The sequence below is a fragment of the Falco biarmicus genome, chromosome 2 (genome assembly GCF_023638135.1).
Source record: "Falco biarmicus isolate bFalBia1 chromosome 2, bFalBia1.pri, whole genome shotgun sequence".
NCBI lineage: Eukaryota > Metazoa > Chordata > Aves > Falconiformes > Falconidae > Falco > Falco biarmicus.
In genome coordinates, this window is record NC_079289.1 from 21,727,398 (window position 1) to 21,754,927 (window position 27,530).

The 27,530-nt window shown below is 43.7% G+C and overlaps 1 protein-coding gene across 7 annotated transcripts in view; it reads right to left on the reverse strand.

Moving 5' to 3' along the window:
- SPATA13 (spermatogenesis associated 13) overlaps positions 1 to 27,530 on the reverse strand; it is a 161,092-nt gene that overhangs the window by 27,699 nt on the left and 105,863 nt on the right. For 3 of the 7 annotated variants that reach the window (XM_056328869.1, XM_056328870.1, XM_056328874.1), the window contains exons 2-4: positions 19,299 to 21,080; positions 5,456 to 5,818; positions 2,239 to 2,383 (exon numbers count right to left, since the gene is read on the reverse strand). In XM_056328869.1, the coding sequence (XP_056184844.1) occupies positions 2,239 to 2,383; positions 5,456 to 5,818; positions 19,299 to 21,080 (2,290 nt within the window). Of the gene's footprint in view, positions 1 to 2,238; positions 2,384 to 5,455; positions 5,819 to 8,438; positions 9,026 to 19,298; positions 21,081 to 22,805; positions 22,891 to 23,143; positions 23,166 to 27,530 lie in introns of those variants that run through there. The other 4 variants (XM_056328875.1, XM_056328871.1, XM_056328876.1 and 1 more) reach the window with 4 other exon arrangements.

Consider the following 27,530-nt stretch of genomic DNA (forward strand, 5'->3'; position numbering starts at 1 on the left):
TGATAAATAGGTAACCTCTTTCATATAATTTAAAACTTGTAACCCCTTACGCACAAGGGTAGCTATTTAAGTCTCAAGGGAAGTCCCCCTTATGTCTTGGCTGGTTGTTATTCTGTCTCCTACAGTATGCTGACTTACTGTCTTCTAACAGCCATTTTTCTAAAAATTTACAGCTCCAATTCTATCTCCCATTGTTATAAAAGTAGACATGCAATGTATTAGGCTTTAGCAAGTAACTAAAATAAGATACCACTGGTTTTCAGTGCCTGGGTTTAGAATTTCTTTCTGTAATAAAGGGCTTTTGTGCTATCAAATTTCACTGTACATGAGCAAACAAAAAACTCTCACATGTTCAAAGACAAGGAAATGCTTTGTGACTTTAAGAGAAAAAGGAAAGACATCAGAATGCGTGACACCGGTCACTTTATTATTTTCTGCTGGAGCTACTTAATAGATCTTTGCAACTACTCTCAAACTAAGTCCGTGATATTCCCCACTCATCTTCAGGGCTTTGATTTCAGAAGCTTTCCCTGCTCAACTTCTATGCTTATTGTAATGAGTCATAAGAGTCACATCTAGCATAATCAATATTGCTTTGGTTTCCTTCTCTTGAAGACTGGCAGAAATCTTGCTTTGTATATTTGTCATCCTGATGCTTATGTTTAGGAGACCAGTTATCCAAAAGCTAGATACCTGGAAAGACACAAGTCTCAGGCAGTCGTCCAGGTAACTGTAGGTTAACTGTCGTTTCCAAACATGAAATGCAAAGGATAACTAAAAATAGAAAAAGAATTCCTACTCTGTAATACTTAAAGTGTCTTTTCTTTTCAAAACTAGCTCATGGCAAACCTGTTATTCTGTGAGTAGGCCTTCCAGAATCAGGGACGAGGATACCACGTAATCTCAGCAAGGGTCCTGGCAGTAGATGTCTAATTTACCTCGATGTCTAATCTGGATCATTAAGTATACTGACATACATAGAGCAAGGAAACACTCCAGACATGGGTTTTAAAGTAGTTCCCAATATTTTACTAAAATATAAATTTAAAAGAAAATACTAATACTGTATAATATATAATGTAGCTCATTGCTATAGTTACAAATTCTCAAGCCTGTTCCTTGGACAGCACCTTCTGAAGAGAATTGTCATGCTCTATTGAAGACTAGAAAATGCAGTTTTAACATGTTCTTATACAAATGAATTTGTAGTTGAGGGATTTTTTTGAGCAGAATTTGGACATCATTGCAGCTAAAACTTAGTTTAACCATAAAAACCAAGTACTGACTAGTAGACATATGTGTAATTTTAATAAAGAAACATTGAAAATGCTATGTGTTAAATTTTGTACTCCAGTCATGGCAAGCCCTGATCTAGGCACCTTTACTTATTCTCTCCACAGAGAGGCAGAGTGAAGGTTCCCAGCAGTGTTTTGTTCACTATTAACAGTGAAGGATGTTAAGTGAAAATTTGCTTTTATTTCCAACCCCTGGCAGCAAAACATGAATAATTGTTCAGACTATCAGCTGTCTGAAAGAACACAAATAGTATTAAACCCAGGTTCTTCTGGTCCCACCTGTCAAGAAACGTTCCACTAATACTAGATATGACTTTCTATTAACTCAAGACAGCATTGCATGCTAATAGTAAACAATTACAGCAAAAATACATGGGGCACATCGGAGAGTCTGATAAAGGGCAAGGCTTCCAAAAACACAGTCTTTTCCAAGAACCTGTCCATCATGTACTAGAACCCTGGTTGGGCTACACTCAACACTGAGTAAGCAACTGCAACTGCACACAGTTCTCTGAAACAAGCTGCTTAATTATTTAAGGTTTGCCTATCTAGGTAGTTAAGCTGAATGCATAGCAAACATGCAAAAATACGCGTGTGGTGTGGCCATGGTCCAGGTATGAACTCAAGTACATTAGACCTTACTTCCTTCATATTCTGTTATCATCTTCAGGCAGCTATGTGAATAGAGACCGGAAAATACAGGAGTGTAAGTGGTACAGAAGAATAAACCACAGCAATGTCAAACAGTAGATGCGAAAAGCAAGTTTCACACAAACATAAAAGCTACTAATGAGAAACTCACAAAACAAAGCAACTTAGCTGGAAACTAGTTTGTCACTGAGCTGGTTTGCACCCTTTTGTGTTCCACACTATAATCTACTTCCTGACCAAGCTGGGGTATGAAGTTGAGATCTAGAAAGTTAAAAAGACTTGTCCATCTTACCATTAGATGTTCTCATCTGTCGCCTTCGTCCAACCCGGTCCAGGCCGATCGGGGTACTTTGTGAAAAGGTGAGTGGTCGGAACCTGGCTGAAACAGCTTTGTAAGGGGGTACCTGGTGCACTGGTACGGGTGGCCGTGTTACAGGCTACAGAGAAAACAGGAAAATCCAGTATTAGTAAACCTAAGAGCAAGTCCAACTGAGCAAAACTCAGGTATGAAGTAAGGTTTCTTCAGGTAGTTCAGATAATTACAGGGGCAGCAAAATCCCCTACTTTGAAGTGACTTTGCTTAAACACTGCATACCATATCCACCAGCATCACAGAAAATATTTTATTACATCACAGTGCTCAGTTACGTTAAAAACTCCTTAGCCTTCTGTTATGATCAGACATGCTATATAAACTTTCCTCTTGTAATACTGCATGCCCAAACGCTCTGGGATCTAACCACTTTGAGAACAGCCTGCGCAACGCCAGCTGGCATGGTAGATACACATCTCAAGGGAAACCCAAGGCAAAAGAACAAACAGAAATGCTATGGGTAGAAGTTGTGTTCATTTCCTGGGAAGCTTGCTTTCTGCAAATAAATGTATTGCTTTTAAGTAAAATAAATGTATTTCACAAGACAAAAATCATTTTCTAAATGACCCTCAGCTCTGAAGTTCCCAGGAGTCTCATTAATAGGAGGTAATAAGTTTACCTCTAACTTTATCTAGAAGCCATTTTCTTTAGTTAAATGATTCATTTGCTTAATTACGATTAGAAAACCTACCTGTTTCATTTGCAAATTGAGTCTAATTTTATGTCATCCCTGAACAACTCCCCATTAGCTAGGCTGAATGACCTTGCCTAAACATTCAATATTAAACAACCAGATCTCAGCACATGAACTTCAGAGAAACTCATCTTTAGATCTTCTTTTATCTTTCAGTTGTTACTGTTCATAGGCCCTTCTATCAAGTAATCTAAACCACCAGGGATGGTTTTTTAATGAACTATCTCTTGACACTCTGTTATAAAGCTAATGATTTTGTATTGTTTGAAAACATTTTCTCACACCTAAGCTGTCAGACCAAAACAAAACATAACAAAGAAGTAATTAGCATTATACTTTTCAAATATTCCCGTGGGTTTTCAAAGCTTTTAAGAAAAAAAAAAAAAATCTATGTGAAGATCAGCCTTTGAAAGCCCTACATAAAATATTTCTAGCACACGTATTCCTGCTTCACCAGCCCTTTTATACATTCCAGCTACAAATTTACTTTCTAATATGACAGCCAAAACCCTCAACATATATTGAATATGATTTAACTACAATCTCATCTTTAAACCTCATTTCCTCAGTGCTTTAGCAATATACCAGGATCCTATCACGTAATGGCACCACAAAGAGCAAGTCCGATATATTGCATCAAATAGCTAATAGAAGTGATGGCAATTACTATATGCAAATCACTGTCTGATTAAAAACCAAAACTATTTCCGAGCAACTAAAATTTTCTTGTAAGGCTTCAGTCCAGATCCCTACCCCGGACAGATCTGGGAAGGACATCATTTGGGTTAAAAATGTGCCCCACTGGGAACGCTCCATAGTTTTGCTCTAGACCACAGTGATCCGCAGCAGCATCGGAGCATGGAAAAAGTCAACTCAAATAGCTGCCCTGACGCATGTTCCTCCATTAATAAACTGATGCAATCAAGGCTTGAAGACATATCAATTGGTTTTCAGCAGTAAATGAAGAGATTGGAGTGTTAAATCACTGCCATGGTACAGCAAAGATTATTTGGGCTGCAAATACTTGCTATCCCTTGAAATCCATCTATTATTCTTGAGTAAGATGCCCTAAAATTTACAACAATAATTTTCCACCTTTTTTTTTCCCTCCAAGCTAAATAGTGATAACATTAATTTTAAAGTATCCCAATGATATAGGATTTGAAACTATGGCCTTTGCCTGGGTAAAAGGTTCACTGGCTTCAGTTGGAGTTTTGCTTCAAGAAACATTTTTTCATCAGGGAATTCTAAAGAAAAAATTAGCAATATATAATAACAATGTTCATGTTAAAAATCGCTTTTCAGGGGAGACTGAAAATCCTGCCATTATTTCAGCATTTGATTTCAACTGGGAGAGTACCACTAAACTTCCCAGCAGGAGACTTAGTGGCGTGACAAAGACTAAGAGGATTCAAATTCCATTAATAACCACTAGAACCACACTTTTTTGAGGATGTAAATACTATTCCTTTTTTCTGTTGCTTTACCAGCCTGACAACTGCTTTAAGTGGGAGCCCTTCAGCTTTTCTGTTAAGTGGAAAACACCTGATCAGTGCAATGTTACAAAAGCCTGTGAGTCTGAAGAAGTTCTGTAACCAACTGGAAGATGGGGCCACCACTACCAACACCACAGTTAAGTTCCTCTACACATTGTACCCACTCAGGACTACCTCCAGGGAAAAAGGAATTATTTCTCTTTCAGAAGTTTTTTATTTCTCACTGTTTTGCCTAAGCTAACAGAGATGGCAAGTAAGTATATAGGTACTGCTCAAGTGCTAACTCAATCACACGCTGTTTTCTTACAGGCTTCCTACGTTCATTCCATCAGGTCAATCTAATAGTACATAAACAGACATTTTATTTGTATTGCCAGGTTTTTTAGGTTCTTCCTTTATTTCATTAATTTATCAATCTATTACCAATTTTCTTAAGCAATGTCCTTATTAGTTTTAAGTTTCCTTGCTATGCCAACACCATGATTTTTAACACCATGGCTAATGCCAAAGGTTTTGAACCGGCCTGTTTTTTGAGAATTCGAAACAATTAATGAATAATGTGTATTATCATATTTGTTTGTACTCCCCTGTTCCTCAGGCCCTACACTCTGTAAGGAGACTAAGCACACAGCTGCATTGCACACCAATAAGCTCTTATATACCGATAAGAGACATAATGACCATTCCAAGAAAGAAATAAGGTTCATTTACAATATGGAAAAGATTATCCTCAAGTCAGTTGTCAGTTTTATTCCATGCTGGTTTGTTTTTTAACAACAAGACAAAGTAATTAGTGACCAGGAAAGCAGAATTGTAAGTACACAACGTCAGCTGACAAAAGGGAAGGAAGAGAAGGAAGCATCCGTTCTATTTTCTAGGCTGAAGACAGAGACAAGGAAGTGAAAGGGTCTTTTGCAGTTTGCAGAGAGCACATCTCTTATCTTACTTGTGTCAGCAGACCTTCTATCTCTTCTGCGGGACCACTTCCATAGAAATTGACCCCACCTATTACAGAGATGGGTCTTCTTTTTCGCCCTCTGTGGTAGCCTACTGTCTTGCTTTGGATCACAGACCCGATGGAAGCCAGTCCTGGCTGATTTTCTCCATCCGTACAGTCTGTATTCTGAGATTCCACTGCAACCGCGTCTTCTGGTATAGAGAAACTTCTGATCGACATTTGGCCATAGTCTGAGAGAGGTCTGGGTCGAGATCTTTTTCCAGAGCCCCATCTCCTGGGGGTGACCTTTTGTGTGTCTGCCTTCTCTTCGTCCTGGGATGGGGACCTCTTCCAGTGGTCATCAGAAACAACCTTTTTAAATGTGAACAAGTCATATAAGCCACAGAATTTTCTGACATTTGTGAGTTTTTCATATGGCAGATCAACTTAACATTGCTAAAAAGGAAGAGTTACCATAAATACAACAAATGCAACTGGCAATTCAGGAAGACAGTAACTTTGCAAAGAAAGACATCGTGATGCTTGTGCAGAGATAACACTTGTGTTAACACTCAGCCATCAGCACCTCTTAGGCAAACATGACTAGTAATACTAGAAACTCACCTACTACCTCAGCAGTACAGACAGACCATATCATAAACACTGAATTCACTGAATGATGTCTTGGAAAGACAGCTCTGGTGCTCACAGGACTTGTTCCTGTGCACAAGTAACATGTTACATGTAACACCAGTAGAAATAATTCGACCAGCTCACTGTGTTTCTGGACTTATTTACCAAGGTCTGTAGTGACAGGACTGATACCAAAACGGCACACAGTAACTGCTCAGAGACAAATTTTGTCTTTAAACAGCAAAGGTATTTATTTCGTGCAACAGTGGGGAGCTAGCCAATTCACACCGGACAAACTAGCTCCCAAAGTTTTCACTGAAAAGTCAGGTATTTTATATGGCTTTCATGAGAGGTTACACAACATCTTTACATACATACTCATTTGATTTTGACACCTAACCATTCCATTCACAATAGGTGGGATCTAGGTGGAGTAGACCTTTCAATTTTCTTTGTTCAGTGATTTCCTGACTTGATGGTCTCCTTATCTCTTTCAGCTGCCCACCTTATCTTTTCTAATTATTCAGAGTACATTCTCAACGCAAACAGCATCACCCAGAGCATTGTACCAAACTCATCCTGACTAATCTTTTTTTTTAAGACCCTGTTCTGTTTCAGGACAAGGGGCAACAATTTTAACCTGAAAGAGGGTAGATTAGGTCAGATATTAGAAAGAAATTCTTTCCTGTGAGGGCGGTGAGGCACTGGCACAGGTTGCCCAGAGCAGCTGTGGCTGCCCCATCCCTGGCAGTGCTCAAGGCCAGGCTGGATGGGGCTGTGAGCAGCCTGGTCTGGTGGGAGGTGTCCCTGCCCATGGCGGGGGGGTGGGACTAGGTGATCTTGAAGGTCCCTTCCAACCCAAACCATACTATGATTTAACTCTATTCAGCAATGAAAATAAACAGCAAGGCTGCAGTTTGACTGCTTGCTGATCCCATGTAACTGTGAGCTAATACCAAAGTGGGCAGTCACCCTCCCTCCTACACTCTCGCTTGGGTCAGATCTAGAGATTGTGCAGCCACGTGCAAATTGGGTGAGCGAGCTCATCCAGTTTCGGAAGGGAGAAGCTAGTTTTCTATATGCTCAGGCAGGTTACAGTCATACTGATTAGGACCAGAGATACATTATAACACAAATACGGGGAAGAAACCTGATGTTTTTAGAGCAAAAGCTTGGAAAATGAGCATATTGTTCCAGTTTAACAGCACACCTGGCTCATGGAGGTTCATGCCTACAGGTATCATAATTGCATTGTTACTAAAAGTTTGGAAATAAAAGCACTTCTTAGAGGGAACATTTTTAAGGATTTCAATGCATTTGGAGTAATACTGCTGTAAACTTTTCTAGCAAAAGCCCCTGCAGTTTTTGAGGAAAAATACTGCACATAAAAATTTATATTCACTTTTCCCTAAAATTTCCAAATTCTCACTGTTTCCTTAGCTTTTCCTGGCTCCTCTTTAAAGAACATAAAAGAAACAGAGAAAGGAAGATGGGTGTTTCTGGGCTGGGTGGGAGCTTGCATGAACACCTGATGAAGTGACTGACTGACAAACTTCAAAGCACTGCTGAGCAAGTGAACCCTGCCCCAGTTCTCATACAAATTATGAACTAATTCTGACTTTTCTAGAAAAAGCAGCCTACTTCTTTACTGGGATATCTTCAGTCTACCCAAGTGCACTTCTGACAATCCTCAAAGTCAGTAAGTATTCCAAAAAAAGAGGGGCAACATTTCGTCTGTCTCTAGCTACATCTTGTTCATCTGTTTCAGACCAGGTGAAAGCGTTTCAAGCATTGCATATTCAAAGCAAACATGCTGCCCAGAATCAGCCTTTCACAATGATGCCTGTGAAATCTTCTGCCACCTTCCTTTCCACCTACTGTTTTCAGCCAAGCCAGTGCAACTCCAATGAGCCTTTTCAGAAGGCCGCCTGATACAGTGGGCAGATTTTGCTTTTATTTGAAAGACAGCTTAAGACAAATTTCACTGTATGGAAGCACTTTAGCTAGTAGGCAGAGTTATTAAACAGTCAGCATTTTAACATGATTACTGCAATTAAGGTATGAAAAACAATCCATGTCACACATTGCTCTGCATTCAATTATATCACTTACAGCATGAAATTTATTCTAAATAGAGCACCTGCATAAATTCTGATTTCTATGACATCACCCCTGTCACTCATGCATGCTTCACCTTCTCTGCAGATTTTAGCTCAGGACCAGTTTTAACAGTATAAACAATTCAGCAGAGAGTGATACCCTGGCTGGTGCACGAACACAGCTTCAGTGAAGCTGTCCCTTAAACATAGCCCCTCCGAGGTCAGAGCAGCAAAATCACAGGTTTGATAAACGTTCTTACCTCAGAATCAGACACAGGTAAAGGGTCTCCACATATGCAGAGACTGAGAAAGGAGCTCATGAGAGTCATCTTTTGGTTTTGTCCATACGAGCTACAAATGTGAGCACACTCTGTGTAACCAGTCAGGCGAAGTTTATCCCATGATCCTGTACTTTTAGACTGAGAGAAGGACACGTCACCTGTCATCTCCTAATCTGCTTTTTACACCCTTATCTTGAGCAATAACATTTGCAAAGAGAGGACTGCTTTCCTTCTGCAGCACTCCACCTACAGTAGTGATCCAAATGACAGCCAGATTAATCTCTGCTGTGCAATAAACAATGCTGAAGGACGTGTATTTTTAGAACTGACTTAGCTCTATAAACCATTGAAGAATAGTAACAAAACAGAAAACAAAACCCCCTCATAGCAAAAATCAGAGGAAACCAGACTGATAACCTCACATTCCTCTAAGTGACCTACTCAAGCAGGATCTGATCAAGTGACCTCTTACTAGTAGGAATAAAATATCCAGCACACAACGTATAGGCTCCAGTACTGCAGTCACTTCAGCATAAGTGTGATTCTTGACATCAATGAAAAAATTCTGAAGAAACTATTTTGTTCCATTTGCCACTGGCTTTATACTGGTGCAGCACCGCTGATCCCAAATGGCATTCTGTTCATTAATCCTTTATAGGTGAAATCAGGTTTATGTTACACAATTATTATTGATAACATCTATACATGAGTAGAGATATACATGGCACTTCATATAGGATGAAAATCAAAACGTCATGCACTGACATGCATTATAAGTGTTGTTCAAAAATCTTAAGGGATTTTGAGATTTCTGAGAAGTAAAGGTCTAAGCCAAATCCATACTTGGTTTTCTGAAATTCACACCTGTTAATCTACCAACAGCACAGGATCACCAACGCTAGCAACCAGGATAATTTATCTTGCTTTTTTGGCTGCACTATTAGATTTCTTCTGAAACTGCAGACACAAACAGCTCTACTTATTTATACCAATGCAAATGAATTAATTTTATCTGGACAGCTAGATTCCTACAACAGTATATTAGTTAAAATGTTTTTTAATCTTTTTCCTGACAGCAGTATACCTACCAATACAACCACCTAAAATTAACATTTACTTCGATCCAGGCTACACTTTCATTTGCTATTGTTCCCATGTAATATGTCACTCTTGGGGTAGGATTTAGCTCCAGACTCCCACATCTAAATTCTGATGGCTGCAACGGAGGTGCCTGTATGTTAGCTAGATGTTAAAGCTGTCACTGTAGCCTGTAGAAATCTGTGGTGAAATTTTCTTGCCTGAACACAGGCACCCAGAGCCATGTTCCCAACCTACACGTACCATGCATCATGCAAGTACCTATGGGAGGCCTGGGACATCCAGAAGCAGCCCCTGGAGACAGGGGTAAACAATCAGCACCAAAGCAGCACTGGGTGCTTATGTTCAGGCAATCGAGTTGAGCTCCCAGAGAAGAGCGTCAGCCAAACCTACAGAGCGGATCGCCCAGGCAGCACTACTGGCAGGAATCAGGTGCCAAACCTGAGTGTCGGCAGATGCCGATGGCACTACACCCATGTTCCCCAGTGCGTGGGGAACCTTGCTTGGTCCCCATCTCCTGCTCCAGCAAGGTGCAGCTTCCCCACAAGGCGCTTTCCAGCTGTGCACACCTGTCTTGGATACCTGCCCCTCATCACACGTGCTGCTTTCAGGTGTGCTGTTTTGGGTGTGCTCCCCAGGGCCCCTGACTGCACCAGCCAGGCTACAGCAGGAGCTTTCCTGGGCTGCTCCCAGGCAGACAATGGCACCACAGAGTCCAAGCCCAGCCAGACCAAATCTTTCCTTTGCCTGGGCCCAGACTGATTTCCCAATACAGGCACAGCAGCTTCAAGGACTTGATCGTGACCTCACTCAACCCAACCTGGCACTGGTATGACCCTGTTGCATTTAATGGCACATGACTGCTGTTGGTATTCCCTGTTACTCATTAATACCAATGTAAGCAGCATCAAGTGTTTAACCACTAAAATCTTAGCTTTGCCTTTAGAGCCAGATGAGAGCAAGGCTCTGCAACTATTACTCAAACTACAGTGGCATATTTAATAAAGTCAACCCCCAAAATTGTCTTCAGAGGGAGGGAGTGCTGCCTGAGGAGCATGAGATCTGATTTGTACAGCACTGATAAACTGTTGCTTACACGAAAGCAACTTTTATCAGTGAAATGGCAAAAAAACCTGCCAGTACCTGCAATTGCATGGCAGGACTTCTGCTGGCACAGTTACACCAACCACGAACAACACTTCATCCTATACCTGACCATACTTCCACTGCAGAAAAAGCCCAAAGTGTAAGCCTGACCCAAAACAGCCAGCTGCTGGTCAGCTTGCTGCTGTTGGTACACTTGTGAGGGCTCACATACTGCTGCCACCATAACGGCAAAGGAAAAACAATCCCTGGGTGATGTTTTGTTAACATGTTTACGCCAACTAACTTCCTAATGAAAATAAAATCACCACTTTTTAAATGTGTTGATGCCTGTGTACATTGCTGAGGCTCCCTTCCACTAATCCACATTTCAACCTCCACCATTACCTATTTGGATATTTAAAATCTTATTTTTATGCTCTAAAGGTACTGATACAATTAATGCTTCATAACTTACACATATAGACAAGCATGGCAGTCTAAACAGACACTTAAATCTACCTGGCAATCTACTGGGAAGTCACAGGTAGGTGCCAGCCTTGTTGGTCTCCAGGGTAAAAAGCATCCTGGCTCCCTTTTGCTTTTTTTTTTTTTTTTTTTTTTTCCTCTTAGCTCCACAATAAGTTGCAATGCTCCATGCTCCATGTTTTGGTATCTCTGTATTTTTGAGCTGCCTGGCTGAAATGCAGCCTTGCTAACTACAGCTGCCTTTTTCTAATCCAGAGAAAGGAAATCATCAAAATCTAATAATGTCTTTACAAGAAATGCATATTAATTTCCAAACAGCATTTATAAAAAGGTGTGATAAATGAAACAGATGATAATTCTGGCTGAGAATAAGCTACAAGGAAAACCTGAGTAGGCTGATAAGTTTCAGAATACAATTACTACATCTTCTCAGTGAAAACTTGTAATGGATAATCAGTCATGTGTTTCTGTAAATAAGAAGGCTTAAAAGCCTCACAGGATCTGTGCTATGTCATGTAGGTACCTCTGTATTTTGATCATGAGTACACAGTTCTATGTACTTTCATGGGTCTATATAAAAATGTACAAACTTCTTATGCTAGCAATGACAGCTACATGCCAGTATTATAATTGGTGGCTATTGAACAGCTAATATTTCTGTATAATACAGTAACCACCAAATGCTAGGAACTCAGTAGCAGCATTAGAATTTATTTTTCATTTCATATAAGCCACCAAAAATATAAAGGACCAAGTGATCATAGTGGTCATAAATTATTTTATCGCCTTCACTTAACAGAGTAGAAGTCCGGACAACATATCTCCACCCAGGCACAAGATAAAAGGCAACCTTTGCACTTTTCTTGTTGCTAAATAGCAGGGGGGGGGCATTATCATGGAAGTTCATTTATCAACACTACTAACTGAGGTCAAAAGCTTGCATCATGTTTCATGGACATGATCGATATTTTATTTGCAAACTGTTGTGACAGACAGAGATTATGAGACCCTGAATACATGACAGTCTCCCAGAGAAAATATATTTATTGCTTTCTTTTTGGATTTTGTCAAAAGATCCTAAAGTGTATGAGAGCCTAGGGATATACTGTTCACTCAACAGGCTGACAATTTCCAACAGTGAAACCATCACAGCAATAGTTTCCATGAAAATAATTGCTGTTGCTGTAGAAGAAAGCACCCATTCAGTCAGTGTTCACATCTTCTATCACAAGCTAACCAGAATTATTAAACTAGTCCAATACACTTACAGGAAGAAAACTTCCATCTATTCCGTTCTAATTAAGTGTCTTTGCCTCCTCTGCCAATAGCATCTTTTTAATTAGCCTTTAATAAGGCCCCAAGTAAAAGCATTGATTATCTATCCCTAGACTACACAGTGCTATTTGACCAGTGGTCTGCAAGACAGGAGAATATGATCTGCGAAACAACTGAAAAAAACCTTAAGAACATATATATTTACACCTATACAAACAAGCAAAGCAGAAGATATCAAAGTAATACAACTATATTCAAAATTCAAGATAAGTTTTAGCAGCCTGGAACTTATAAACATTACAGCAAGACAATCTGCCTTTTCTTCCCCCTCCCAAAAACTGAGTGGACCCACAGTTTAAAAATTTGCAGAGCACTGTTCCATAGGGTGACCCCCTAAAGGAATACCACTGCACTATACTAGTATGAGCTCCTAGAATGGATGCAGGAGATACAATGCATTGTAATAAAGCAAAATTACATTATTATGCCTTGTAACATGGTAAAATCAATTGCTGTTAGCAACACAACCTACTGTGGTAAAACACCCATTTTGGAAGTTTTAGAAATTGGGAAAAAAAATTGTATAACTCTACTCTTGGGATTTGTTGCCACCAAAGCAACTGTGGTATTCTAACAACTACACCTATAAAACAGCATTAAAAAATCACCTATATAGACACAACCCCCAAAAAAATTTAGCCATATATTTCTAAGGCATATTTAATGCAGGTTTGCTTCATTTAACCTGATCCTTGAAAGCCTGCTTATCACAATCAACAAGCATAATGCTTTCCCTCTCAGCAACACGCCTTACGAAGATTAGCGAGTTTACCTTCCTAGCATCCACATTTCACAGATAAGGAGCAGACACAAGGCAGTTAAGTCATGTAAGTCACAGAGGAAGCAGAGGGCTGAACTGGAAATGACAAGAGGATCTCATGACTCTCAAATCTGTTCTTCAGCCTCAAGGATTTCCTTCATCCTCTCTAACTCATCTCCAAAACCAAATCAGCTAATGTATTTCCGACCTACATAGGACAGTTTGCAGGGAAATGTAGCTGTTTGCAGAAATAATCTCATCAGTTATGCAAAAATGCAAGCATGCTAAAACTAGAAAGCTGTTTCCATTTGTTTTCTGTTGACTGATACTTGGGGATGGCTGGGTGGTGCTCTGATGCTGTCCCTTCCTTGTTTCAGTGTCTGAACTGGAACAGCAAGCATGTAGTGTATTGTGTAGCAGAGGAGTTGGCAGGGCCATGTCCTCTGCCTCATTTTAGGAGCTGTATAGCCATTAATAATCCCTAAATAAATCCCTAAGTGATTTCTCAGAACTCCCCAGGTCAAGTAACAGGTCTAAAAAAAAAAATCCATTTTCCTTTACTTGGCAAAACAAGCAACTTTTTCCAGGCTGTCTTTGTAATATCCGCTGGTGAACCTTGGAAGCCAGATGATAAACACAGGTTGAAAATGGAACTTTATGCTAACAAAGCAAAACATAAAAAGCCATAGGCCTTTGCATCTCTTCAGCGTCCCTCCAGGCAGAGGTCCTCTGGTTCCTCCACCCTTCCCGAGCAAAGCCTCATCTTCCCTGCCCAAGCCCAAGCCCAGCCGCTGGCTGGTCCCAGCAGCAGTCACAAACGCCAGCTTGCACGGGGTGGAGCTGCCCTGGGCAACTCTACGCCTGCAAACTATTACTTCCTAGAGCGTGGAGTAAGGGCGAGGCTGCTGTGGTTGAGCCTGGAGTAGGAAGAGTCGAGGCTGCTGTACTCAGCCTGCTCCAGCACCCAGCCACAGTCCCCCAGCCTGCCACAGCATCCCGCTCAGCATCCCGGTACCACAAGCGGCACAGCAGTGGACGCCAGAAAGGGGAAACGCAGCTGCCTCTGCTCGATTTGGACCTCACAACCTCCTAGCATCGAGATGGATTTTCAGCGATGACAACTCAACAGCATGCTCGACGTAAAAATTACATGGCCAGAAGTGTCGTTCCCCTCTAGGGTACTATTACTCCTGATCCCAGGGTAAGCAGCACCTGGGTGTTACTGAGGCGACAGAGCAGAGCAACAGCAGTCAAGTGTCAGACACTGTGGAGAAGCAGAGGAGCACACAAGCAGCAAGGAGAGGAAGCAGCTTGCCCCAGGCTAACTGCAGAGTCCACCTGAGCTCCTCCTTTCAGCATCCACAGAACCTTTTGCAGGGATGACAGTAACTCCTGTATTACTGTACAGCCTTCAAGAATGGCAGTTTTACTCAGCACTGCCAAGTTACTTGGTCTAAAATTTAACCTGACCCAGAATTCAGATTACCATCACACCACTGCCTTGTTTTTCTTCTTCCTAGTAGAGCATACAGCAACAAATGATTACAGGCTGTACTGAATACAGACAGCTCTGCTGCAGTGAGTTGGAAGAGTTTTTGCTGCAACGGGAAGAGATTAATGTCCTTTGAGGGCTCCCTTCTGCATCATATTTCAGTGATCGACTGCAGCTCGGGTTTGTAGCAATGCACAGTGGTTTCTGCTTTAGCTCTGGGCAGGTGCTCCTGGAAGTCACTCTTTGAGCAACTGTGGAGATGTTGTATGTATCCTGGCTTGCGCAGAGCAGCTCAGAGAGTTTAGTGTAAATCCAGTGTCACTCCGTGTAACTGAAACCTCAGTGTGCTGTTGGAGATGCTGCTGAGAGCCTGTTATGGTGCTCTGCTGCGCTGTCCCTAGGCCCTGTAGCCAGGAAGACCAGCATGCCACTGGAGAGATGGGCCCTTGCTCCAAATTACAAGCCCCATAGGAGCAAACCCAGTTTAAGAAGCTCCCCCCTTTCCCTCCCTGTTACTCACTTTACCTAATTATCCTTCACAGTTTAGCACATTTTCAGTTACACAGATTAAGCTGATTAAGCCACACTAAATTGCATGCGGATGAACCAGAGGTGCATAAATCCAGAAAAAAACAGTTCAGAGAGCTGAAACCAGCCAGCTCCCAGCAGATGCACTCATGCCCAGCCCCACAGCACTCAGGAGCTTGTGGTAGGTACCAAGAATGCCCATCCTCAGCTCCTAGGTACTGCATGCTCCTTGTGGGTATCGAACATGACCACATCCAGCCACCACCCTTTGGTCCTTTGCTGTAAGGACACTTTCTGAAGCAAGAAATAGGGAGGATGAGCTGAATAGGACAGAGCTGAATCTTCTCCATATTTCCTCCATAAGCTGTCCCCCAGGTTAAACCACCTATGCTCAATATTCACAGCCCAGATATCCGTACAGGACAGTCCAGCTCAGCTCTGCCAACAGCTGAGTGCTGGGGGACTGCATGCTGTGGATTAGCTGGAACCACTGGCTTTTGCATGGCACGAGCATAAATGAGTCAACAGACAGAGCTCGGAGCACTTAAAATACAGTCTGCAAACAAAATGTGACTCAACCCTAATTACAGCAGAACTCCCTCTTCACTGTAATTTCACTTACAGTCAAGCAGATAAGGCATTCAAGTAATAAAAAGTCTGGTGTACTGTGAAGCCAGCTGCCAGCAAGGGAACTTAAACTGCAAGTGCTCTAAAAGCTTGTGAAAGACCAGGTGAAAGACTTGATTTGTCTTTTTTGTAACACATTCAGAACAGCATTTTGTTTAGGCAGCCTCAGCGGCTGGTACAGGCCAGCCCAAAGCAAAGAGTTTAAGTTTTCACTTTACAGTGGCATGGGTATCTTCTTCAGGAAAGTAAAGACTATGCGAAACAGTCCAAATACAAACTTCTACTTAAATCATCTCTTGATGCTATTTAAAAGCAACATATTGAATACAAGTGACAGTGGCATAAAGCAGAGACTGGGAAAGCATGGGCTGTCACAGACAGGCTTTGGTGACTCATGTCTCTGTAGCTTAAGAAGTGCTGAGGCGTGGATCCAGGCTGCACTTAATTAGCTCTTCCCTGGGAACCAACCTCTGGCAGGACCAACAACCAGGAAGACCAGACATCTCCTCTGCTCCAGTCCAAATCTTGCATTTCGGTGAAACCAACAAAGTGACAGAAGTGACAGGATCTCAAGGCTAAATCACATGGGAATTCAGCTAAACGGATAGATGCCCTTGTGTGAATACTGCAAAATCTGCTTTACAGCGTCGGGGGAAAAGCAAAGTAGAAAATGCTCAGTTTCCGTATTTGGGAGAATATAGAGATGGACCAAATTCCATAGACTTCATTTGCCAATTAATCTACTAGATGAGCAGGTAAGGGAATAAACTAGGTTTCCTTCCAGCTATGGCTGGAGTCCTGAAAGAAGAACACATTTGAGTCTGACCATTTAGCACCTTGTAAGGTTTGTACTGAAATATGTCTCCAAGCCACAGAGATTTTAGTGGCTGTACTGGAAGACATGTTGGCTTTTACATGAAATCCATACAGAAAAGAAGATGCACCAAACATCAAAACAGTTCAGATTTGTCCTTCAGCACACTGTATTTCAGAGTCAGACAAAATCTTAAAAATTTGGGATTTGCATGGCTCAGCATTTTCTCTCAAATGGTTGACGAGAACAAACCAAGTGTCTATCACAGGAACAACTTGCTGGGTGGGTACAGTTCTATAACACAGAGATGTAGAGTTAAAAATGAACTGTAGTCAAAAGTTCAAACCCCAATGACTTCATTGTGCGAGTATGCAGCATTCATAAAAGTGCCTGCAGGCTGAATAAACTCCAATTAAAAAATAACCTGGCATAAGTATCTTTGGTACCAAGCTACCTCCACACTGAGGGAAGCATGCTGTAAAGGAGAAGGAAAAAAGCAATGAAACCCTCCAAAGAAATGGCACAGAGAAACCATACCACTCTCCCTGTTTTGTAGTCATTCTGAATGCCACAGCTTTAGGGCTGTGCATGGGATGAGGAGCAGGCACGGGGGGAAAAAAGGAAATATATATATACACAGAGTTTATACCCTTTGCATAGTAAGGCAGAAGTAAACCTCGCCGTGCACAGTTCCTGCTTCCAATCCACAGCTACCACATCCAAAAACTTTCCTTTCTTGGATCAGAAGAGAGGTCTGGATGCAGCTGCATCATTTGGGTGGCTGCAGTTGCTTTGCCACAGGCAGGGACTCCAGGCAGTGCTCACTGCAGAGGGAGGGGGCTACAGTACCTCACTGCTCAACAGCCAAGGAGTCCATCCCCTGGCCACTATTTCCTTCTTCTGCAGGGCTCCCTCCCATGCCACCCACCTGCCTGCTACACAAACCCAGAGCTGCCACCAGCACACACTCCGTATTTTAGACAACTGAAGAGAGCACTAAAAGGCACTCAAAATTAACCTAAGATATGTTGTAATATAAAGTTTAAATTGCATGTTATATAATAACAGAATGTGGTGTTAAAACTAAAACTACAGTAGCTTTTATCCACCCAAAGTACACATTCATTTAAAAACTGTACTGGTTTGCCCGGAGCCAAGGGGAGGGACCGGCTGAATTTTTCTTTGGCCATGATCACAGATCACCACTAGATGGTAGATGAGTAGCATTAATTCTACCTCCCATTTTATTCCTGAGAAATAGAAGGGAGATAAATCCACACTATGGCTCTCACCTCTTCCGGCAGTGTGAAAGCATCCCCTTGCCTAGCATTCACCCTTAAGTAAGAGTTTTGGAAAAGAAGGATGGCTGGGGAAATTCTGGGACTCCAGAAGAAGAGTAACCTCAGAGCCCTAACAGTTACACACACCGGGTTTATTTTTCCAGTCTTCCCATCGCTGCAAGCACTACAGTAAACAAACTCTTTTCTCCAGTTTGCAAAAAATGTTCCAAGCTTTTAAAAGTAAGATAGCTTCACAGACATTATAAGACCTTGTAGCATGAAAGGCTGAAATCTGCAGCTGCAACAACTGCCTAAGGTACATGATACTTTCAGTCAAACTGAGGTGGCTTAAAAGATGTGTCAGCTTTATTTTGTAAATGGTTTCCATATACATACAGATCCAGAGGGATTTTTGCCCCAGTGCATTTTTCCCGATGAGTAGCGAACCTTTCTCTCCTGCCTCACCCCAAACAGCTCAAAACCACATTACCACACATCACTGGGGCTGCAGTGAGCCACGCCATTTCAGATGGGTGCAGGATACATGTGACAGCTCTTCACCAACACTGCCAAATCACTGCAACCGCTTCAGTGCCAACTCACAATGCTTCAGGTAAGGGCACAAGGTTATTAACATGAACTTACCTCAGAGGTGCTGCAATACATCTATCTACCCATCTACTGAGAATATGAAATCAGGCACTAGGTGCAGTGAAATGCTGGTGTCTTCACCAAAACGTTAGTAGCAACACACTCAGCCCAGCACAGAAAGTACTGCTGTTTGAAATTTGCCGGCAAATCACCATTTTACCCTCAGTCTGCCCATCACTGCACAGTTAAAACATCGGATACAATGAATGCTTAAACCTGTATACTGTATCTTTCACACCACGCTGCTCTACATATATTACCATGTTCTGCAAGGCTTCCACAGGCAAAGCTTTCACACTGAATCAACGCTACTTCGAAATATACAGACTCCTCAGAGACCTTTCAGCTTGGAAGGAAACACAGCCAGGCCCTGCTTAGGCTGGTAAAGTCTGACAAGACCACATGACAAGGTGGTGTATCTGCAGGGTGCAGTAAGCTGCCCTTGACAACTTACACGAGTAGCTTTGCTGCCAAAACTTTCTTTGATATTAATGCACAAAGTAAAAATAATGTGACGTTAGCATCCAAAGAGACTATATTCAAGGAAATAATAGCTGTCAGCATATTTTAGCATCAAGAAGCTGCAATAGCCATTAGTATCCAGGTTATTTTGCATTGTTTTGCGTTAGTAAAACCTATAGATTTATATACAGCTTCTAAAGGATTTTGTTTTCTTTCTTACCTCTTCCTTTTTCTCTTCAGCACCTGAAGCTAAATTGAGGCTTAGCTGAGAGTGGCTGCTTATGCCACTGTCTTCATTTCCATCATCATAGTACACTGTCTGCACCGAGTCCTGGAAGCAAACAGGGTGCCTGCCCAGCTTCAGCCCCGGTACCTCGAACCTCTCCTCACTCTCCGATGAGCTCAGCGACAACGTGCTGTGATGGTTTGTGCCCTGGAAATCCTTCTCTGCAGTGGGACTCTGAGGCTTTGGAGTCGTCGGCCTGACTGGAACATGAGGGTTTTCAGCTTCATATGTAAACTGCTGGGTAGCTTTTGGTTCATCCGAGTCCGAATAAAACACTTCATTGGGAAATGGACTGATGTCATTCAGCGTGGGTGATAAGCTATCGGAGTCTGGGATACCTGATGAGGTCCTGAGGCTTTTGTCTTCAGCAACAGCTACGTTCATTTCAGCCTCTTTATCCTGAGCAACTGTGGGGCTTTGCAGACAAGGCGTTCCTGGCAAGGAAGAGTCTGGACTAGACACTGGGGAGGTGCATCTCTTTCTGTCATGATCCGCGCTGCTGGAAACCCTGCGGGAGTAGTCATCGTGCAGCCTGCTGTTTGACCTCGTTCTCTGGGACTGCTCGCTAGGAGAAGGAGCTGTGCTTTTAGGGCCATCCTTCTTCCATGCAACATCTGTAACATTACTGACGAGTTTCAAAACTCTGTCAAAATCCTTTGTCCTGATAGGGCTCTTCCATCGCTTGGATCTCCTCTCCAGGTTCCCACTGGTTTTGTCCGAGTCAGCAGAAGTAACGCTCACAGTCCCTGTTGGCATCTGTTTTTCACTTGCAACCTTGAGGTCGGTCAGGTTTGAGGTGGACTTCCTTTTGAATGAGCTTTTTTTTAAAAAGTTCAAATTATCTGAACTTTTGCTTCTCCGATAAATGATCCTGTTGTTTTCAGAGTCCTTCACCAAAATTTCACACATCTTTGGCTCTGCAATGACAGGTGATGTCGGCCTAGTACAGTTGTGTTGACTCTGAACTTTATCTGTGTCTAGCAAGTTTATGCGCCCAGCACCATAAGCCCGCCTGATGCTGCGTGAGCGGTGAGTATTCCTCAGGAAAGACTCATCGCTCTCCTCTGCATCTGAGCAGTCAGAAGCTAAACCATCCCCTGCATTCTGGAAATCATGTAGAGGCCCCGAATAGGAATACCTGTTAGTCTGAACTTGCACCACTGTCCTGTTTGACCCATGTTTGCCTAAGCCATTCTCATTTAAGATGTCTGAGCATTCCCTTGTTTGAATTCCTTGGAGAACTGAAGATTTCAACTTCTTGAAAGATCCCATTTTCCTGATGGAAGACAAAGCATTCCACGAGGACGAGCTGCCCATCAGAACCAGAGAACGAGGCCTGTCAGAACTGGAATTAGCCCGTTTCCGAGGGGTGGTGAAAAAGCGCATGATTTTGGAAGGGCTGAGTTTATCCTCTTGGATTTCCTCCTCATGACTGTTGCCAGTGCTGCATCCCCCGTTATGACTGACACAGGTAGCCTGGTTTTGGGGCTCTTTATTATCCATAACTATACAAGTAACGGTGGTGCCATTTCCACAGCCGTTCGGAAATGTTGTCATGCTCTCGACGCTGTACGCATGGAGACGGAGGCTGGGGCAGCTCAAAGCGACGCTGCTGTCCCCAGCAGCTGACCTTGCTGCCTCTCCTTCATCTCCTGCACCTTGGTCTGACTTGCTTTCACACTGACTGGGTGCAGTGAGCTCCTCAGGCTGCGCTGCCTGCACGAGGAAAACAAAAGCAACCGTTAGAGAAATCTCCTTAGACAGTAAAAGAAGTCTGAGCCCCAACGTAGGAAATAAAGACACATGGGTAACAGAGGTTTTTTTTCATGAACAAAGGTGTGTTGCAGTTATGAGAAGGTATGCAATTACACTTTGATGGCTTTATGAATTCATTAGCAATTTAAGAGACCAGAATAATTTCAATATGTACTTGTTTCTCTAATACTTAATAAGCTAATAAATTCAGTATGACTACCACACCTACCTTACAACACTAAATATAATCCACATGCAGACTTAAGGGAAAGAAACCCCCAACAGCAGCAGTCCAGCCCTCCTCCTCATACACTCAGCACTGAGCCCCAAAACACACGAGAGAAGTTTGCATCCAAAAACACGAGCACATCCATCAGGTGCCACCTAACCCTCAAAGAAATGGCAAAGAAGAGGAAAACACGGATCGTTTTTCCTACGCTTGCTGCTGTTGGAAGGCTGCACGACACCTGTTTTATCTGTTCCCTAGCAGGAGAATTTAAGAGTTACATCGAGTGCACAGCACTTTCCCTAGCCAAAGAAAACAAGACTCGGAAGTATGTAAAGCCAGAAGCTGGCCTGTGCTGTCATGACAGCGCAATGAAAACTTGGATTTGGAAGTCACCGGAGTCCCTGTAACTGGCACGTGCTATGTGAGGGATGTCCCCCTGAGCTGCCCGAATCCCCAGCAGCCCAAACCCTGCTCTGCTGCTCGGGAGCACGGTGCCCCAACCCCTGCCCCAGCCAGGGTCTCTGCCCGGCAGGGAGGCGCTTGCACCGCCGTGCTACACCGTGCCCAGGAACCACCGGTGTCCCCAGTCCAAGGCTGGTACCAGCTAACAACGAAGGTCACGGTGCGGTTTTCTCTGCAAGAGCCAGCGGGATCCTCACAAACCTGCCACTGCCAGGGCGGGGAGGGGGGAGCTCCCCCCCCACCGCCCCGGCGCCCTGAAACGAGGAGACAGAAGGTACAGCTGTGCTCGAGGGAGGGAGCCCCGTCCCCTTCTTTGTCTCCTTCCCATCCAAGCGGCCGCGGGGGTCGGCGGGCCCGGGGGAGGCGTGGGGACCGCAGGAGGTGCAGGCGGCCGCCGCGGGGAGGCTGCAGCGGGCGGGCCCGGAGGGTCGCGCACAGCGACCCCCCAACCCCCACCCCCCCGGCGTGAGACGGGGGAGCTGCGGGGCCCGTGCCCAGCGGCTGTGCGGCTGCTCCCCCCGCAGCGCGCTCCAGAGCGATCTGGCAGCCGCCGGCCCCTGGGGATAAAAGGATTTTCTTGTGTTTCAGCGAGACGCCTGCTTCTAATCTCCCTCATTCACGGAGGCGCGGCGGGAGGCTGCCGGGCTGCGAGGCAGAGCCGAGCCGAGCCGGGTGGAGCCGGGCCGAGCCGAGCCGGGTGGAGCCTGACTCCGCCGCCGCGGCACCGGGCCGGACAAAGCCCGCCGGACACGGGGGCCCCGGCCGGCCCTTGCGCTCTTGCAGCGCTCGCAAATTTCCACGCGGAAAAATAATATCTAACAATGCAGAGAGCAAGACGCTGCTCTCGGCAGAGAAGTTCCCGGAGCAAGCGGCTTTGGGAGAAACTGCACCTCAGCAGGCAGAGAGCCCGGAGAACAAACACCATGACATTAAACTTAAAACTCGGCTGGCGGCGCGGAGCTGCCGGGAGGCGACTCGCGGAGCAGCGCCCTTACCTGGGGGGAGCCGGGGGACCCCGCCGCCGCCGCCTGTCCGCTCCCGCATCGCTATGGCAGCGGCCGCCGCGGCGGGGCGGGGGCGGGGCGGGAACCCCCGGCTCCTGCGGCCGCCCAGCGCCGGGCCTCCCCCCGGCAGGGTCTGCCCCGCTCCGCCCGCCCCCAAGCGACTCCCGGCGGGTCGCCGGCGCTGCCGCTGGCTGGAAGGAGTCTCCCGTCCATCTGCCGTGCGCGGCGGCGATGCCCCGCTGGACGGGATCCGGCCACGCAGGGCTGATCGCCTTTAGTACTTTAAAAATGTCACCCGTGCTGGCCAGCCCCCCCACCCCGCTCCTCACCCCTTCTCCAGCGCGGGGTGATTGTCCCGGCAGTGATCCGCGGGCTGAGGAGCCCCCTTCCTCACAGGCTGCAACTGATCCTCCCAGTAAGCCCCGAATGTTTGTAAAAAGCCTCAGATCACGTGTCGCTCGTTCTCACCCCGGCAGAGTACATTCAGCAGCTAGCTGCTTGTTTTCTAACAAAACCAGCCGTAACATATATTGCTATTTAGTATTTAAAGCGGATGGGGGGCCCCGTTGTGTTTGTGGTGCCAAATACAAATTTCTTACCGGTGAATAAATGAGCATATTCCCCTAAGGGTGGTTTGCTTCAGTCAGCTTAAAGATACACATGCTGGAAAAGAAGCACCTGCCGACCTGCAAGCTTTTTCAGATACCTACGGCTGGTTCCCAGGCTGTCTTTCTGTCCCAAGCCTGGCCAACTTTTTTACTTGTCCCTCAGACTTAACAGCAAGAACACTTTATGCACAACCTGAACGGCGTTCGTATACTGCAACAAAACCGCTGTGAGACAATGTCTTCCAGCCCCACGTCATGACTCCTGACAAAGACTGGTCGTCCTTGTTCAGGTAGTTTATTGTCTAAAAATATTTCTACGCTTGGACCGGAGCTGTGGACATCATGAAAACCGTTTTAAAGTAGCTCAGGTAAGAGGAAAAAGGAGATGACACAGAGTGCACAGCAAAGCAGACACCCTAACGAAGTAACGCAGGCCACCAGCCCCACTGCCCTCCTCCGAGACCGGTGTGACTGCACACGCACACGGCAATTACTTCTCTGGAGAGCAGTGCAGGCGTACTCTCAAAGGCAAGGTGTAGTTAGGGGATGAGGCAAACAAATGGGCTTAAGGGATGTAGGTCAAATGAAGCAGCAAATAACTCTGGGAGTGACCACAGGATTCTCCGGCAGGCAGCAGGAGCCAGCACCGCCTGCCACCAGGCGAGGTCTGGCTGGCCCCAGCGCTATGGTACACCCCATGGAAGGAGTGAGCTTTGAATAATGACTCACATGGAGGGACAAAGTGGTTGCTTTACACTGCTGACCATGGGAAGCAAGGAGAAGTAAATGGAGATAAAGGCTGTCAGCACTGACATTGTATGGAGAGGGTCCACACGGACCGTGGCTGGTGATTTGTGTTAGCCTGGGACTACCTGGGGCAGCACAGATAGTCCTTATCTGCTTCAGACCTTGGGAAAAGGAAGCCTCTGAAAAGGGACCCAGCAATGGCACTGAAATGACCACGAGAACAACTTTAGCAGCATCATGAAAGGAAATATTTCGTTCATATGAGGCAAGAAGCATCTCAGAAGTTAACTTTAAAAAAGCTTTCAACAGGTCTTGTAAACGTGTCTCACAGCCTCCCAGGTATCTCTAGGGGTTCGTGCTGGTTGCTTGAAAGCTTCTAACAGCACTATTCAAACCTGAATTTCAAAGGATTTACGTTGCTGTGTCTTTGTACATTCCTTTCCATAAATATGCCAGGTATATCCATCACACTCATTCGGAATATCCTTTTTAATCTACAAGCCCCCTCAGAGAAGGGGGGCTTGTTCCTCCTGTGTTCTCTATCTACCAGCCAGACAAAAAGACAAAGCAGAAAAAAACTATTGAGCTGAATTAAGCCACTAATGTGGGTCTCTCCTTTTTCTAGCCAACAGTGTTTCTGAAACTTAAGAAATTCTGGTAACTTTGAGTTCTGAACCCTTCTTTTACATGTATTTGAAGCAGCAGGTTAAAAATGGCTTGAAGAGATAGAAATGATGGAACTGACAGGCTAACAACATCTTGCATGAACTTAATTTCCTTAGAAAGCCACGCTAAAAACTCAGTTTAGATAATGAAGTAAGAATATATTGTATGCTATATTCTTTAAATGTCACTACATTTAATAAAGAAAATACCTAGAAAATTGCAATTACAGAGATAACAGTATTTAGTCAATTGGACATTTGTCAAGCTTCTATAAGTAAATACTATAGTTTAATCTTCCAGACTTGTTTGTCCTAGATTTTCTATTGGTAGTATGTGAAAACCCACTTCTAATTTTTGCATCTTCATTGAATCAAGAGTCTGTCCTTCCACATATGCGTACCATTTAGCAGAGCACGGATGCAGCACACCGAAGAGTGTGTCTGAGAGCAGGATTAACTTTCTGTACTGGGGACCAGTAACTACCCAAATCTTTTCTTAATCTGAATTACCATTTTTTTCAAGGCTGGGAAGAATATATAGTGTTCTGGTGCTGTCACACCAAGGTTTAGTAAAATGATGCAAAGCAAAATTTACCAACAGGACTGCCATGAGAAAGATGGCAAATCACTCTTCTGACTATAAACTTGAACACTTTCCAGTTTCTTACAATACCTGAAGAAAAACAAGCCACAGTGTTTCCTCAAAGTTGCAGACCAAAGTTTCCCATTAGTCCTTCCTATACAAAGATTTTTCTACAGTCCTAAAAAAGCAAAAAATTCATCTAAATTTATGATTTTAAAAAGGTGCTTTTGAAGTGGCATTCCTGGTGGGTTTTCCAGCTTTTTTATTTCTTCGGAGGACTGATACTATGTGCCACTGGGAAGGCTTGAAAAGGTGTAACAAAGAACAAATTCGTCGCACTTTCACAGGTATTTCTGAAAAACTGAGCTGTATACCATGTTATTTACAGGCTGATCGTTTGACTCCAGATGAGTAACAAAAACTGCAGTGAACTGAGAGGCAGCGCTAGCACTGCATGTTCTGGTTGACCAAGTATAGTAATCGATGAAGAGAACAACTGCAAGAATAAATTCTAGATTGGTATATGCATGAGATTTTTAATAGTGATATAACAATGGTCATCAAACTTACTGCAACAAAAATGAAATGCTTGTATTAGAAGCTCTAAGTCTGTAATTTAAAAGAGGTTTAATGTGCATGTGACAAGGAATGAGAAGGATTATTCACAGTGTAATACAGGTGGGAAAGGATTACAAAAAATGTGACATGGGAGAATGAATATAGAATTTTAATGATGAAAGAACAACCCCACCACCACCACCACCACCCAGCTTTTAATAGGTAGTGATACATCTGTTAGCTTCCACAGTGATAAAGTCACTCAAATCTGAAAAGTCTAAATGAGAATGATTCTTTCTACTTAGAAATTCTCTCTTCCACTCCCACAACTCTTATTTCTTTCGTGGTTCTTTTATAAATACTTTCTAAAAGCCTGTTTTAAAGCAGTGTGGGGTTGCTTTGTTTGTGTTTTTTTTTTAAAGGTAGTTTTAAAAAGAGCCCAAAGGAATAATTTCAGGAAAATATAAAAGCATTTGTCCTGCTTCAACAGCTATTGGGCAAGATGGCAAAGGAAGTGACTCTCAAACACATACTCAAATTAATGACTGACCAAATTTAATTATTAAAATGCGGGATTACTGAAATAAGAGATCCCTTTGCTTTAAACAGCAGTGTCTTTTCCAGGCTGCAGTACATAACTAAAGCTCCTGTTCTGCAATTTGCACCTTCCTTTAACATCCCCGGCAAAGACTCTTCTGCAAGCAATTAACCTCCAAGGAATCTTTACACATTGACAGGTCCCACAGGGGGAATTAAAGCTGAGTCACATATCCATTGAAGTTAAAGGCAACTCCCCCACTGACTTCACTGGGAGCGAGATCACGATCCCAATTTATTCAGTGTAGAAATGAGGGAAGAGTAGTGTGTTTGTGTATGCAAGCACAAACTGACATAGGCTGCTAATTATTTTCATCTGCTTTATATATAAACTGTGTGAAAATAATGTAGGATTTTTCCATTTGTGTAGATCTGCAACCAAATCAGTAATAATAAATTGAAGGGGATTTTCCAAATTCAAGACCTTTGTCGTCTTGGCACTGAAAAAATCCATTCCAGAAAATGAATCACGTTGCTAAGGAAAACACTCAAAGGACAGCTTGGGTTAAATTGCTGTGTTAACTTCTTAATTTGCCCAGTGAAAGCCATCGCTGCCCCTATACAGGAACCTGGTATGCTGCTTCCCAAAGACCAGTTCCCCTTGCATTTACTCCGCTGCCGATAAAGGCAATTACTGACCAAACTGAGAAAGGTTTATCGCAAAATCACCACACACAAGACTTTTCCTCTCTAATCTTCTTTTCAATGTGCTTTGCCGAGGTTGTTTTGCTGAGCTTGCTCAGCTCTGTTGAACACAGAGACCCAGTGGAGGGAGAACACAATAGCCCGATGGAGTGACGCCATCAATGAAAAATGACCCTTGTGTACCAGGTTACCATTATCCCATCTCCAAGTTGCTCTTACTCACCCACCTACACCACTACAGCTGCATGCAGCTTAATGATGGCTTCAGCCTTTCAGGCTGCTAGAATGCTATTTATAACCCCACGGGGTCTGA